The 15,976-nt window shown below is 51.8% G+C and overlaps 1 protein-coding gene across 1 annotated transcript in view; it reads left to right on the top strand.

Moving 5' to 3' along the window:
* Positions 1 to 2,756: 2,756 nt before the first annotated feature.
* The window catches only part of DLGAP4 (DLG associated protein 4), a 108,442-nt gene continuing 95,222 nt past the window's right edge, over positions 2,757 to 15,976 (top strand). The window contains exon 1 of the mRNA XM_077831686.1: positions 2,757 to 3,722. Coding sequence (XP_077687812.1) covers positions 2,772 to 3,722 — 951 coding nt within the window. The 5' untranslated portion in view covers positions 2,757 to 2,771. The remainder of the gene's footprint in view (positions 3,723 to 15,976) is intronic.

The following is a 15,976-nucleotide window of genomic DNA, read 5'->3' on the forward strand; positions in this document are numbered from 1 at the left end:
CTGTATAATTTATTCTCCTCAACTGTCCTTGGCCTTTATGCCTATCCAATTGTCTGAGCTGAGGCTGCACTGCCTCTTCCTGTCACTTCTCCAGCATGCTCCTGTTCCTGGTCTATCATTGCCCTTCCAGCACATGAGAGAGCGTCCCCATCTGCTGAGATGCTCCAGAGCATCTGACGCACCAATCTGCAAAACAATGTGATGGGGTAGGAAAAGGAGCCAAATGAAAGCTGGTGAAAGCCAAGGTTTTTAGGGATGCTAATAAAAGATAATCTCACCTTTTGTATTTCTGCAAGCCATGCCTGGGTTGTCATCAACGCACCACCCTTGCTGCTCAAGCAGCTCTGCATATGGTGACAGGCTGGCTCCAGGCTTGCAAAATAGACAGGTAACAGTATCTTTCATTAGTGACACAAGCAATTCCTTAAAGGTGCCTGAGTGGAAAGAGGAATGGACGCTTGGCCATTCATCGAATGTTTTCCGTATAGCCACACTGCCCATCTTCTCTCCACCCCCACCCACAGTCAGCTCTAGTGGCTGAACACAAGGTTCCCTGGAAAGACAGATCCATTGAGGTTCAAGTGAGCTCTCCGGGCAATGTCAGAACCCTCTGTTTTATAGGGCTGGGGTAAAGTGACTTTCACTGCAGGGACAAGTCTTAACTGGTCGTTTGCTTCTAATCTATGGCTCAAAATGCTCCAAACATGATCATTAAATACACCTGCCTGCCCACTAAAATAGGCTGAAGGTGGGAGGGATTGACTGGCGTTGCCATAGGGTAGGCTTAACCATCTTTGCTATGAGGTGAGATCATCTGCCTGTGTGGGGTGTTCAATCGGCCTCACCTCCAAGGATCAACTAGAGTCACACTAGAGGGTGAACAGCTGAATTTACAGTACTGGGGGGTCAACTGGCTCTGCCAAGGGGTCAGCTGGAGTTGCCAAGGAGTGGGATCAAACGGCATCACTGTTGGGATGATCAGCAGGATTCCCCCTGGGGAGGGATCAGCTGGACTGCCACTGGGTGGGAATCATATGGATTCAAATGGAGGCCAGAGATCAGTTTGATCTCAGCTGGTGAATAAGGTACGGTGCTTTCTCTCTGATTGAAGAAGATCTTTCTTCTGAGAGCAATGAGGGGTAAAAGGATGCTGTTTTAACAGTGCGCGTTTAAATAAACAAGTTTCCTTAGCTATGTTAGGAATCCCATCTTTGAGTGTTAGCATTGAAACAAAAAGAAAAGGAGTACTTGTGGCACCTTAGAGACTAACCAATTTATTTGAGCATGAGCTTTCGTGAGCTACAGCTCACTTCATCAGATGCATCTCATGAAGATGAAGCTCATGCTCAAATAAATTGGTTAGTCTCTAAGGTGCCACAAGTACTCCTTTTCTTTTTGCGAATACAGACTAACACGGCTGTTACTCTGAAACCGAGCATTGAAACACTTATTAAAAATCTCATTTGCTTTTCAGCATTAATACAATTTTTTCTCAGCATGGCAAGGGAAACTGGCTAGTCAGTTGCTATGATTATTTCATAATTTGCTGCCCACTGAATCAATTCCACTTTGAATCAGTTTCACTTTCAAGATCCCATGCATGAGGAGGGAGAGTTTAAGTCAGACAGCGGGTGTGTTTCAGGGCTGGGTGCAGAACCCAGTGGTCCCGATTACCAGGCCTGTGCTTCAGCTACTAGCCCATATTACCGGCTGGGATTTTTGATTCTGTTTCCCAATGTAACAGGGTCTTCATTTCCAGGAAAACCTGGCAAATTATAGCCCTGACCCTGAAGCAAAGCAGCCCAAGCAATGGTGATCTAGCCTGGCAGTGGGGACCTCAACCTTGAAGCTGTGACTGAACAACAAAAGACTTCTCAGGCCAGGCCCATGAGTGTCTCAGTAAAACCACTGTTCTGGTCATATGTGTTGCAGCATTTTCCTCAGGGGTACAGGCTAACATGGACATAAACCTGGGCACTTGTCCGAGAAGAGACGTTTGCCATCCCATCACATTACCATAGCTCCGTGCAACACACACATCCGGTCCATCGTCCCCATTAAGAGGTCCGGTAACCACGGAAACACAAATGGCCACATGACAGAGAGCCAATCTGATCCTCAGCTCATTTCCCTCGACTCCAGCAAGGCCTGGGCACAGTATTTGACAGAAGGTTTTTATTCAGCCTCCTAAGATAATGGGACAGGCGCCCATGATTTGCTGACAGTCCAACTGCTAAGCTGGGGACCGAGTACTATTAAATGAAGCCACGCAGAGGCCAAAAAATAGCAGCCTGCTTGTATTAAGTAGTTTGAATTTGAGCTCTGGGGTCTATACGGCTCTTAAATGTGGCTAGGGAATGTTAATCATCCCTTTTTCCTGTTCTAACCCTAACACCTCAGCCTGACCGTTCTTCCACATCTCAGCCTCCCATGTGCCATCTCTTCCTGCTCCCTTCTTCTGCTCGTTGTGTCCTGCCTCCCATCCCTTTCTCCTCCTCCTCTCCTGACTCTCTCAGCTCTATAATAACCTTCATTGTCTTGGCTTTTAGAACTTGCAAGGCACTGGCTCGGATGCTTTGGGAAGGAGCAGGGTGGAAACGCTTAAAGGGATAGAGAGAGCCTGGGGAGAGCTTTCCTTTCAGTGATGTGTGCGTGTTTCTTGTCTCTGTGGCTGCAGGATCATCTCCAGAGGGAGAGGGACCAAAGGGAGAACTAGCAGGAAGGCTCCTCGGTGTCACCCGTGAAGTGATGCTGTAGGAAACCCCGGGACCATGAAGGGGTTAGGAGATAATAGAAGCCGCCACCTCTCCGATAACCTGGACTCCCCTCAGGACTCTCTTTATGCAGCCCAAGACAGGAACCCTTACCTCCTCAGTCCCACTGACTCCTACCCCGTGGACCCCCGGTTTCCAGCCCAGAATTCCCTCCATAGTGACTGTCTGCTCCCACTCAACAACCAGATTTCCAACAGCAGCACTTTTCCCCGGATCCATTACAACTCCCACTTTGAGGTCCCGGACGAGAACCCCTTCCCGAGCCATGCCCAAGCCACTAAGATCAACCGCCTCCCCGCAAACCTCTTAGACCAATTTGAGAAGCAGCTGCCCATCCACCGGGATGGCTTCAGCACCCTCCAGTTCCAGAGGAGCGACTCCAAGCACCGGAGCGAGAGCCCCGGGCGCATCCGACACCTGGTGCACTCCGTCCAGAAGCTCTTTGCCAAGTCGCAGTCCCTGGAGGGCCCCACCAAGGGCAGCGTGAATGGCAAGAAGGGCACGGAGGACCCGAAGCAGAACCGAAGGAGCAAGAGCAAAGACCGGGCAAAGACCACCGAGACCAAACGCAGGCCCAGGTCCAACATATCAGGCTGGTGGAGCTCGGATGACAACTTAGACAGCGACACCTGCAGCTATCGCAATCCAATGGGCCTCATGACCCTGGGCAGGCAACCTGACCACAGCCAGCCTAGGTACTTCATGCACGCGTATAACACCATCAGTGAGCACATGCTGAAATCCTCCAAGAGCAATAACGACCTCAAGGTCACCCCCTGCACCAATATCCCCATCAGCAACGAGTCCAACTACATCAAACGGGGCTCCTGGTCCACGCTCACCCTTAGCCATGCCCGGGAAGTGTGCCAAAAGGCTTCTGCCACCATCGACAAAGCCCTGCTGAAATCCAAGTCCTGCCAGCAAGACTTAGCCTATCATTACTTGCAGGTGGGTGCCGCACTGGGGTTTGCTTCTGCTCTCTGTTGGGGGTGATGTTCCACTTGGTAAGGAGGGCTCTGGCTCGGTGAGCCCTGGGTAGGGTGACCAGATGTCTCAATTTTATAGGGACAGTCCCGATATTCAGGGCTGTTTCTTATATGGGTGCCTATTACCCTCCACTCCCTGTCTTGATTTTTCACATTTGCTATCTGGTCACCCTAGCCCTGGGGCACTGCTTTGGTCTGACCAAAAAATTAATCCACTCCTGCTACTCTATCCATCAGCACAAGTCATTCTGATTTCTCCCCTCCCGCTTTATAACAGCATAATTTACAGAGCAGCCCGTGGAGGTGTTACCAGGGGAATAAACAGCAACTGCAGGTGGAGTCTGAGTCAAATACTCCACCGGCCTTTCAAAGCATACCTGCAAAGGGCATTGGAGCAGCCATGTGTGCCCATGGTGCCCCAAGATTGCTTGCCTGGAAGGGGGTGGCTTCCTCGGCTGATTCAGGTGCACCTGCCCAATATCTTTTTCATGCCCAAGGCCCATTGCAAATGTGACTCTTCAGAGCAAAGCTCTTGTTCCCAGGGAAATGACCCAGTTCTATGCTCGGCTCACTAGGATGCACCTATCCCTAAAACTAACTTGATGTGTTTTGCGTCTGTACAGCATCTAGTCCAGTGGGTGCTGGGTGCAGGAGTGGGGCTGCTGCTCGGTCCTACTGCAATACAATGACAATAATTTACCACAAGCCAAATGTTCCATAAAGGGGCATCTGAGTTGTGCCCACAATGACACACCTGTTCAGGACCAGCACTATAAACCACTGGTTCACTATGTGGTATGTGTTTCCCTAAGTGGCTAATCCACATAAAAAGATAAAAGCCTACTGCTACCACCAGTTAGTCCTCTAGTGGTAGCAGCTGATAATTTAATGTTGCAGGGTCTCTGGTTCAAATTGTGCTGGATCATTGCATAAGTATGTTTAGACACAGGTCGATATTTCAACAGGCTCCACTTAAGAACACAAAACCTAACGCATGCTTAGACAGGGGAATAAAAATAAATGGCTAGGCCTGGGGGCGTAATCAGCTGGGCTGTGTTTGTAAATCACAGAGTGCATTTTTAACACAGAGGTATCAGTGGCTCTTCTGGCAGTGGGTTTGTGGTGTTCAAGGCACGATTAATTATTGAAAAGCAGCCTGCTCCTCAAGTCTTGCTTTCCACTTCCCGCAAATCAAATTACTGAGGAATTTATTGGATCAGGAATGTCGGTAGTTGTTTTCCTTTGTGTTAAAGTGTTACCAGGTTAAACAGGCAGCCACAAAATACTCCAAGCCACCCAACACTAAATACACAACATGGGAAAAGCCAGAGTGCAGATGAGAGCAGAATGAAATAACAGAGAGAAATGGAAACCACTCCAACACACCAGGGTTCCCAGCCACCAGCCTTCCTGAAGTCAGCTGGCCAGATCTTCCAGGCCCTTCCTAAGTTATTACCGCTTCACTGGAAGTTTGGCCTGCGAGAGGATCTCAGGGTAAAAGGACGCATTACTTTGTGAAATAAATAATGAACCGCTCCTGGGTTGTGGCCACAACTGTGTCCCCAGCCCAGATCCTCGGCTGGTATAAATTGGTGCTGCTCCACTGAAACTGTTAGAGTCGCAGCAGCTGGGACATGGTTCCTTAGTCCCACTCCACTCTGCATAGGCAGCTGCCCAGGGCACAGAATCTTTAGGGCTACACCTGGCAGGATAGTTTCAGGGCATTGCTGTCCCTGCAAGTGTATGAGCAGCAGCAGCCAGGGCCACATCCCACCAGCCAGCGTGCACCAAGGGGCTGCTCCTTGAACTGCTAGGTAGTATCAGCCTAGGATCGGGGGTTTACTCCCCACACTTTCTATGGAAATGAAATTCGTGGGCTGAATCTGACTTTGACACGAGAGAGACCGGGACCTCACACCAAGGGGGGCTCAGAGCAGAGGTGTAGTTCAAAAGCTGTTACCAAACTGTGCTCTGTAAGTTCACTGGCAAACTTGGCTGAGCATGGAGTGGCCTTGGGCCATCTGTGTGGGTTCAGATGGCAGTAGGTGAGACTTGGTGATTATGTGCATTCCCCCCCACACTTGCTGCCCAAAGCCAGGCAAAGCCTAGTGGTTTGGGCTGAGTTTCCCTTTGGGCTTTTAGAGTTCCAACCGCAAATTCCAAGCATAACCCTCTGCAAAGCCAACCCAGAGAAAGAGTCTGCTTCAAGCCCTGAGCACTCAACCGGCCAATTTCTGTACAGCCCTCTCAGGGAGATCTAGTGGGCGGGAGAGGGTCACGTCCCCCATGTAACCTAGATGAATAGCTAAGTGAGCAGCAGTGCCAAGAGCCCCGTCTAGTCATTCTCAGCCAGAGAAGGTCATGCATTGAACACCAAAAGGCAGGGAGGAGCATCCTCGGTCAAGGACATGTGCAAAATCCAAACAGACCCTACTGTCCGGTTTGCTACTGAGTGCCCTGCCCTCGTGTGCCTCCCTCCAGTGGCTGGGGAGTGGTGCGGTGACTGAGGTGACATAACCCTGGCTCCCAAAGGAGCTCTGTGTGCCCCGAACTCAGGCTGGAAGGCAGCTGTGCTGTGCAGGAGTCGTGGTTAAAACTGGAAATGGGCCCGAGGAGCAAAGTCAGGCTCCAGAGTCCAGACCCAGAGCCAATCTTCCCCACAGCTCGAGGGTGTGCAGGTCTGGGTCTTGGGCTCAAGAGGGTCTTCAGAGGAGAAATTTCAATCCTGAGCTATCTGCTCCAAAAACTAAGGAGCAGTTACTGGGGGGAGGGGCAGGAAACAGTGTGGCTACACCAAGCCCCTACCCTGAGCCCTGGCACAGGCCTGATTTGAGCATTGAAAAAGGTCACTGAATTTTTTTAAACCCTCCCCTTTCCCTTCAATTCGGCATGTTATGCTCTGCGCTGCCAGGCTCGGACACAGGGCCCCCAGACACTAGGAGCCCGGCCTGGAGTCATTCACAGCCTGGCCAGAAGGGCCTCAAAGTCTCACCAGGAAGCTAGTCTTCCTGAGGGTTCAAGCCCCAAAGGCTTTGGGTGAGGGTCAGCTCCACAGCCATGTTGCCAGGTGTTCCTCTGGCCCTTCAGAGCTTTTACCCAGCTGCCGGTGCCTGATCTGGTTCCCATCAAAGTCCATGGGACTCTTCCGATGGGCGCTGGAGTGGGCCCTGGGTGAGACCTGTGGATGAGAGCTACGTCATCGGCCTCACACTGAAGAGGTGACGAATAAGTTGCCAGGTGCAGAGGGATGGTCCCTGATGACTGATTCCTACCTGTTGCCCCTTCTCTCCCCTCCCCTTCTAGCTAGGAGGACTGTAGTAAAGTGGTCATCAAGGGGTTAATGGGGTGACTCAGAATACTATGGGCTAGAGCTATGCTATGCTCTACCTCTCTCTTACTTCGTGTTTAGGAGGGGGGGTGTTTCCCCCACCCTGACATGACTGCATGCAGCAGCAGGTTCCCATCTTGCAGCACTGTAAGTAGAGAGTGTTTCTTGTGCACCTGGCTGTCCCGTTACAAGAAGGACTCTGTGTACGGGGAAGGAGGCGGGCGTGGGGGCGGGAACTGAAGAAGCTTTACTGCAATGAGAGGCGTCGGAAGCCATAAAGCTGCTGAGCAGGCATTGAACATTGACTGCAAGTGTCCAAAGCGAGGGGCTGCGTGTTGCTGTTGGTCTGGGCTCGGTGGCATGCAAGTGCGGGTCGATGAGCAGCTTCAGTGCCCCGCCCCCTGGGGCCGCGATAACATCGATGGGCCCAGATGAAGCAGGGAGCTCCCAAGCCAATCAGGAGCTGCAGCCAGCACTTCTCCAGCCTCTTTTATTTATGAACGCTCAGTGGCAGTTATGTGCCTCTTCCCCTCCCCCACCCCATTGAGCTTGCTTCGTGCCTTTGTGAAACGATGGCAGGTTGCCAGGATTACTGGGTATGGCTCTCCCAGAATAACCAGCCTGACCATCAGAATGGTTCCCACAGCACTCAAATGCCCAGCATCCCAGACAACTGTGTGCACAGCCCAGGGGTTAGAGCACTGCCCGGGAGCCAGGGGAGCTCTTCTGTAGACTGGCTGTATGACCCTGGGCCAGTCCCTCTCCCTGCTTGCCCACGGGCATAAAGCATGTAGTGACTGAGAGGTAGGCTGGCAGTGCGGAGGATTCCTCAGTAAGGATCCCAAAGGGCTTGACGGACTCTCTGACCAGGGGATATATCCTGTCCTCAGCTGAGCCAGGAAGGGTTAAACTCATAGGGACTGCATTAGCCCACCAAGCCTGGAGGGGAGCTGACCACTGGGGAAGGTGGGACCTGACAAAGCACGTCAGCTTCTCCTTGGACAGAGAGCTGCTTGTGAGTAGAAGGTGCCAAGCTTCCTCCCAGAGACAGAGTCTGGGACTGGAGCATGGGGCTGGGAGCAGGTGTCCGTCCTCCTTCTCTCCCTACCAGGGGAGAGCTGGGGCTCCGTGGCTGCCCTCCATGCGGTGGCAGAAAGCCTAAGAGAGGGGCATGCTTGGCTGTGTGGGTGGGGTAGTCAGGTGGCCCTGATAAAGAGGGGCCCTGGTGACTCTTGGTGAGAAGCAGCCCATTTAGAGACCATTCGGCTGATACTTTGTTCCTGTGGTTCCCTCCGATCCCCCCATTATAGCAGGGCCCTTGGTATGGAAGCAGCAGCTTCATAGTGTAGGAGTTTATCTCCTTGGGGTGCATTAAGCACTAGGCCCCTGGGGCCTCGTTTTAGTATCCCTAGTGTCATGCAGCCCTTTGCCCTCTCCCACACTTAGCAGGCCTGCAAGTGGCTACCCAGCCCTGCCCTTTGGCTTGCCAACTTTCTATTGGCACAAAACCGAACACCCTAGCCCCGCCCCTTCTCTGAGGCCCTGCCCCTTCCCCAAGGCCCCACCCCCCCACTCCCTGCATTCCCCCTCCCTCAGTGGCTCGCTCTGTCTCACCCTCACTCACTTCCACTGGGCTGGGGCAGAGGGTTGGGGTGTGGGAGCGGGGGGGCTCTAAATGTGGGTGCGGGTTCTGGGGTGAGGCCAGAAATGAGGGATTCAGGATGCAGGAGGGGGCTCTGGAGTGGGGCAGGGAGTTGGAGTGCCGGGGGGGGTGAGGGCTCTGGCTGGGAGTGAAGGCTCTGGAGTGGGACTGGGAATGAGGGGTAGGGGTGCAGGAGGGGGCTCCAGGCTGGGGATGAGGTCAAGGAATTCAGAATGCAGGAATTCAGCTGAGCCGGTGCTCGGAGCAGGGCAGCACGCACCCGTGGAGCCTTCTGCCTGACCCCGCCTAGGAGCCGGACCTGCTGGCTGCTTCCGAGGCGCAGAGCGGTGCCCCAGGACAAGTAGGGACTAGCACGACTTGGCTCCACAGCACTGCTGACCGGACTTTTAATGGCCCAGTTGGCGGTGCTGACCAGAGACACCAAGGTCCCTTTTCGACCGGGTGTTCCTGCCGAAAACCGGACACCTGGTCACCCTACCTGCCCGCCGCAACCAGGCTGCGCCCTCTTTGTGTCTTCCTGCTTGTTCCTCACAGGAAGCCTGGGCCATTCTCCTCACCTGTGTGTGGTGCATGTACATGTATGCATCTGAATGCGTGTGTGTGCACACGGATGTGCATGCTTATATTTGCATGCATGCGTGTTTGTGTCTGGGCATGTGTTCCTTTGAACGTATACGTGCATGCTATTGTATATGTGATGCGTCCCTTTGTCTGTATGCATGTTTGCACCCGTACGTGTGTTTGTGTGCATGCTGCTATGTGTGGAAACATGGCGGGGATGCACGTGTGTGAGCGCATGTTTGTGTGGGTGGTGTACGTGCACTTTCAGAATTGCTGGTTGTCCCTAAAACTCCTCCGTCTATCTGGCTCTAGCTGAAGCAATGGTCACAGAGTGGCTCTTCTGTATATGCCCACAGCCTGGAAGGTGGATTTTCCACTTCACTGCCTTTCCCTTTATGTTAACGCTCTGTTTGTTTGGGTGATTAGGGAATGCTTTTGGTAGACTCATGGCAGGGGAGCCCTCTGCAGTGTTCAAAGCCCCCTCCCCCCTCCACTCATTATCCTTTGGCTAAGAATGAGGGACTATTTGCCCGAGAAACAGAATACAGCTGCTGAATGGCTGTAGTGGTGCTGGAACACGTCCACTTGCCCCCGCGCTCTGCAGGGATAGGGTCACGAGCGCCGGGATAGGGTTTCAGCCAGCAGTCAAGATCTGAGGCTGCAGTTTACAAGGGAGAATAGCGTTTGTGTGACCCCCTCTCTGGGGTCTAGGGGTCAGAGAGAGCCACGTCCAGGGGAAGCCAAATAATGGCAAAGAAGTGGAAAAGAAACTAAGGTGACACCATAAATCCCATGGGGCCCTGCTCTCCAGGGAGTCCATGGGCGTTTGCCACTCCCGCTTGTCACTGGGATCAGGATTTGCCTGATACCTGGATCCTGACTGAACCCCTGTTCCTGTCAATGGCAAAACCTCTCCAGACTGCAGTGGGAGCAGGGATGGGCCCGTGGTAAATTGCAGACAGTGCTGGGGTATGTACAAGGTGAGGGGCAATAGAAATGTTAATATTTTTGAAAAAACCTAGCACCCTTCTGTCTAAGACCTCACAGCCACCCCTGGGTGGTGTGTGCATTATCATCCCCTGCTGGGAGAACATCCCCTTCAGGCTGCTCTAATTCATGCACAGGCCACAGGTTACTTGCAGGCTTAAACTAGTGTAACTGGTGGATTCTCTGTATGTTGAAGTCTTTAAATCATGATGTGAGGACATCAGTGACTCAGCCAGAGGTTAGAGATCTATTACAGGAGTGGGTGGGTTCTGTGACCTGCAACCTGCAGGAGGTTAGACTAGATGATCATGATGGTCTCTTCTGATCTTAAGTCTATGAGTTTATGTCAGAGGCTATGTCAGAGTCTATGTCACTGACCTCTGGAGAGTTACTCCTGATTTACTCCAGTATAAGTGAGAGGAGCATCAGCCCTGCTTTTCATATTGAAATGGAAGCAGAAAACAAGATGGTGTAACAGAGAAACAGAACCCCAATGAATACCGTCTTGTTTGTCCCACGCAGGTGTGTGTGCTGGTTTAGGGCACTGGAGTTCTGTTTCCTTATCATGTTTTCTTTAACACCAGAGGCTGCACCTAGGGGCCAGATTCTCAGCTGTTGTCAGTCAGCGTAGGTTTCGATGGTGCTGCATCCGTTTACGTCAGCTGAGGATCTGGGACTGGATCTTCATCCATGTCTCAAGAGAGCAGAGCTTTAGAGGCCGTGAGCCAGGTGTTTAAAGGAATTTGGATGCAGACAGTTGCCCAGTGGGATTCTCAAAACCACCTGCGGTGCCTAGGCGTGTTTGAAAATCCTACTTGGCACCTCGCTGAATCTTGAGGTGCCTAAATCCTTTTAAAAACCTGCCGCTCTGCCAACGAGTGATATCTGGGAATCTGAGCAGGAGCTTTCTATCAGCCTTGTGCAGTCACTAACAACTAAAACTGTTTGTTCCACTCTGATGCATCAAATTTAACCGATTTCCATCAAAAGAGCTTTTTGCCTTTGATGCCCCTCAATTGGTTGTTTGAGCACCTCACGATGGCTTTGAACTTTGCATCTGGATTTCTGCTTTTGCAGGACACAGAGTAGTGTGGGGGGAGAGGGGGAGAGAAGTGACAGACAACGTGGCTAGAAGTGGATGGTTGCTGCAGCGTGTCTGTTAGTTTCTCATCAGTGAAGTTGATGGAGATTGTCGATAGGACAGTGCTTCATGGTAAATATAGTGTGTTGGTGTTCTGGCACTGATGGTTTTTCACATGGCTTTGGCAAAGGACTGCCCCAGAAAAGAGATATTGGGGCAGTTGGCATCTCAGAATATCCAACACCCTGCTTCATACGTGGCCATGTTAGCTTGCACTGCACAAGCCTAGCTAGCAGCCGATTCTGACACAGCATGATGTAGTGCTTAGACCAGGGACCTGGGCATAGGGAGACCTGAGTTCTTGTCTCTACCCTACCACTGAACCTGTAGGGTGAATCTGGGTGAGTCACATAGGTCAAGATTTTCCCGTGGTTTGTGACGGTGTGAGCCCAGTACATCCTAGAGGGGGTTCAGAAAGTGCTGAGCAGCTGCCTTTGTAAATTCAGGCCTCTTTAAGGTGTCTTAGGTTGAGCACCCAAAATCACAAGTCAGTTTGGAAAATCATGGCTTTAACCTCTCTGTGCTGCAGCTCCCACCTGTAAAGTGGGGCCAGCAATCCTTCCTTTCTCCCAGCCTTTGCCTTACCCAGCTGGGATGCTCTCGGAGGCAGGGACCATCTCTCACGGTGTATATGTACCAAGGACTATAGAGCTCTGATCTTGGTTGGGACCTCAAGTCTCTACATTCAGGGGCCTGCATTTGTCCATCAGGGAGGGTGATTAGCTGCCTCTTTGCATGGGCCCTCCTCTGCTTTGCATTCCCACCGTGTGTCCAGGGCAGGTAGCAAGCCTAGAAAGCAGCATTTCCATTTCCCCAGCTGGGTCTCGGACTCCCTCTGCTCCCGACCCACCAGCCCCGCGGTGGGCCCGGAGCTGTGCACACTGGCGCCGTAAGTGCTGTCAGTGCCAGGCGGGTGAGTGCTCCTGACGTGCAATTAACAAGGTGAGGACAAGGCAGGCAGAGAAATCCAATCTCCAGTCAGACGTGACTCGGAGGTGGCTGGTGTAAAAGTGCTTCCAGAAGCCTTTTGTCACCTTCATTAGGAAAGGCCAAAGCCAATCACCCCGGCGGTGATTTGAGGAGAACAGGGCTGTTATTAGGGTGATCTGTCACCAGAGCCAGCTCGCCATCCCCAGGGACATGCAGCAGCTAGCAGCAGCATGTTCCAGAGACAGTGGCCACTCCCCAATAGCCTCTCTGCCCTGTGGTCTGTTTGGACGGCCATCCTGCTCTGAGGCGCACACTCCAAGCCGGAGCACGCAGCTGGAGTGCAGGTCACAGAGGCAAAGCACCTCCTGACGCTGAGCTAACAATTGAGGCTGGGGTGGGTGACACACAAACCTGTCCCCACTGGAGGTTTGCACTGAGTGTGTCACAAGTGTGGGGAGTTGGGCAGCCTCAGCCTGGACTCCAGCAGGGATTCGGCACAGAGCGCAATGCTGTGGCAGCAGCTGATCACCTCCCCTTCGGGAGGCAACATACTAAACAGCTGGATGAACCCAGTGGGCCAGTGGGTTTTGCAGGGAACTGACAGAGAGAGGGCCAGGGAGTCTCAGGAAGGCCAAGAAACCTGGAACCAAACCCCACCCAAAAGTGAGGGCCTGGAGAGGCCTCTACTCCCCAGTGGTGTTTGTCACCGCTGTAAAGCCCCACAGGTTTGACCTCATCTGGCACAAATGGTGCCGTCTCTCTGGCTCTGGGCCTCTGCCTCTCTGATGGGGAGAGACCCAGCGCGGAATAACCGCCAGGGCCTATTCACCCCCTCAGGGAGTTGGGCCTGGCCGGGCTGGATTTTATGGGAGTTTTGCCAGTGACTTCGCTGGGATTTCAGCCAGAGCCCCCAGTAGAAGCTGTAGGGGCACCTCAGGGGACATTATCCAGCCCAGCCCTCCCAATGATATGGGCCCAATGCAGCCTTCTGCACTGACACACTGTGCTGGGCCCCAGGTACCCTTTGCCCAGCTGTAAAGAGACACGCCAGGAATTAGACTGCGTACGAGTGATAATAGTACCCCATAACATTGGCCCCTGTCAAGGTTCCTTCCCCACTCTGAACTCTAAGGTACAGATGTGGGGACCTGCATGAAAACCCCCTAAGCTTATTTTTACCAGCTTAGATTAAAACTTCCCCAAGGTACAAACTAGTTTATCTTTTGCCCTTGGACTTTATTGCTGCCACCACCAAGCGTCTAACAAATATATAGAAGGGAAAGAGCCCACTTGGAAACGTCTTTCCCCCCAAAAAATCCTCCCAAACCCTACACCCCCTTTCCTGGGGAAGGCTTGATAAAAATCCTCACCAATTTGCATAGGTGAACACAGACCCAAACCCTGGGATCTTAAGAACAATGAAAAAGCAATCAGGTTCTTAAAAGAAGAATTTTAATTGAAAAAAAGTAAAAGAATCACCTCTGTAAAAAGCAGGATGGTAATACCTTACAGGGTAATCAGATTCAAAACACAGAGAATCCTTCTAGGCAAAACCTTCAGTTACAAAAAGACACAAAAACAGGAATATCCATTCCATTCAGCGCAGCTTATTTTCTCAGCCATTTAAACAAAGTAGAATCTAACGCATATCTAGCTAGATTGCTTACTAAGTTCTAAGACTCCATTTTCTGTCCCCGGCAAAAGCATCACACAGGTAGAGAGAGCCTTTGTTTCTCCCCACCTCCAGCTTTGAAAATATCTTGTCTCCTCATTGGTCATTTTGGTCAGGTGCCAGTGAGGTTATCCTAGCTTCTTAACCTTTTACAGGGTGAAAGGGTTTTTCCTCTGGCCAGGAGGGATTTTAAAGGTGTTTATCCTTCCCTTTATATTTATGACAGCCCCATAACACTCTCCACCCTCCTGCGCCAGGCATAGGTCACTTGCTAACTGCCAGGGGCAGGCAGCAGTGCCACAAGGTCAGCTTAGTGCATCCTGGGCCATTTGGAGCTTTCCTGCATCTTCCCTCTTCTCGAAGGCAGCTGGTCTTTGGACACCCGATCTAAATGAGATGGACCATTGGACTGATCTGCTCTGACAATTCCTGTGTCCCTACCTCGGGTCTCTTTCCCCCTTAAGCTTGTTGCTCTCCATAAGGCTCCTGAATTCCCACCTGCTACCCAAAGGGGACACTCCAGGACTCAGTCTGGTTGTCTCTTTTCTCAGTGAAAAAAGATAGCGAGCCTGGCAAGCCGCCTGACTAAGAACCCGGCTGCTTGTGGTCACAAAGCAGAGTGAGAAAATGCCAACAGAGTAGCAATGCTGCTCGAGCAAATGGCATCCGCGCTTGGTTAAAACAGCAGCTCTGAAACCTTCCCGTACTTGGACCCCCACCCCAGCATCCTCCCCTCCTGTTTAGCAATATGGGGAGGACGGGGTGGCCGTGACCCCCGATACCTGTTTGTGGCCCCACATTGGGAACTCCTGTGTCACAGGTATTGATTAGCGCACACAAACATCCCTAGGGGATTTCAAGAGAAAAGCTCATTCTCCTGGAACTAGGCTTTTGGATTGGACGATGCAAACGAGAAAAGGAGAGTGGCTTCAGATTAGCCCTTCGGTTTGACAGCACTTAGCCATGATACCGCACTCGGCATTTCTAGTCACTGAGCAAACATTAACTGCTTAATCCTCCCCACAGCCTGGAGGTAGGTAAATTGGACTCACCCTTCTGCAGAGGCGGAATCACCAGCTCTGGTGAAGTGACTTGCCCAAGGCCAATGGCAGCACTTCACTACTCTCCAGTGCTGGTCCCAACCCAGCAGCTTCCAGCAGCAGCAATGCTGCAGGGCTTGAGAAGGTTACAGTCACGCACATTTCCGTAAGGAAGAGCTGGAGTCCGAACTCGGGAGTCCCTGGCTCCTTGGCCCATGTCCAGACTATTCTTTATTTACATTGTGGTAGCACGTAGCAGCCCCCCCATAACACTAGAGCCCCATTGTCCTGGGTGCTGCAAGTACACACAGTAAGAGACAGTCCCTCCCACAAAGAGCTTGCAATCTAAAGGAAAGAGACAGACAAAGGGTGGGGAAAATGTTACAGGTGAGGAACTGAGACACAGAGTGACTTGCCCAAGGTGATGCAGGAAGCCTGTGGTACAGCAGGAAATTGAACCCAGGTGTCCTAAGTCCAAGGCCAGTGCCTTATCCACAGGACCACCCTTCTCTGTCTAGTAAGCCCCTAGCTTTCCTTATTAGAAGGTTTTGACAGCCATCAGGAGCTCTCAGGACCAATTCATCCTCCCTTACCCCCATTGATTTCAGTGGGACTGTTTGTCTAGTAAGGGATTAATCAACCTTAAGATGGTAGAACTGAGCCTTTCAGCTGGAAATCTGTGAGCTTGTTAGGGGATATTAGAAATTGAGATCCCCCTAAGCCAATGGCCTTTATTCTCCTTGTATCTGTCTCATCTCAGGTTTTAGTCCACTGACAGCTCTGTGAATCAAGCCTTACTTGACAATTCAGGGCTGTTGGTGAAGATCTCTACAGCCCTGTACCCAGTCCCATAGCAAGAGAGCGTCACTCCATTAAATCAGTGGCCAGGAAATG

The sequence above is a fragment of the Eretmochelys imbricata genome, chromosome 13 (assembly GCF_965152235.1).
Source record: "Eretmochelys imbricata isolate rEreImb1 chromosome 13, rEreImb1.hap1, whole genome shotgun sequence".
Classification (NCBI taxonomy): Eukaryota; Metazoa; Chordata; order Testudines; family Cheloniidae; genus Eretmochelys; species Eretmochelys imbricata.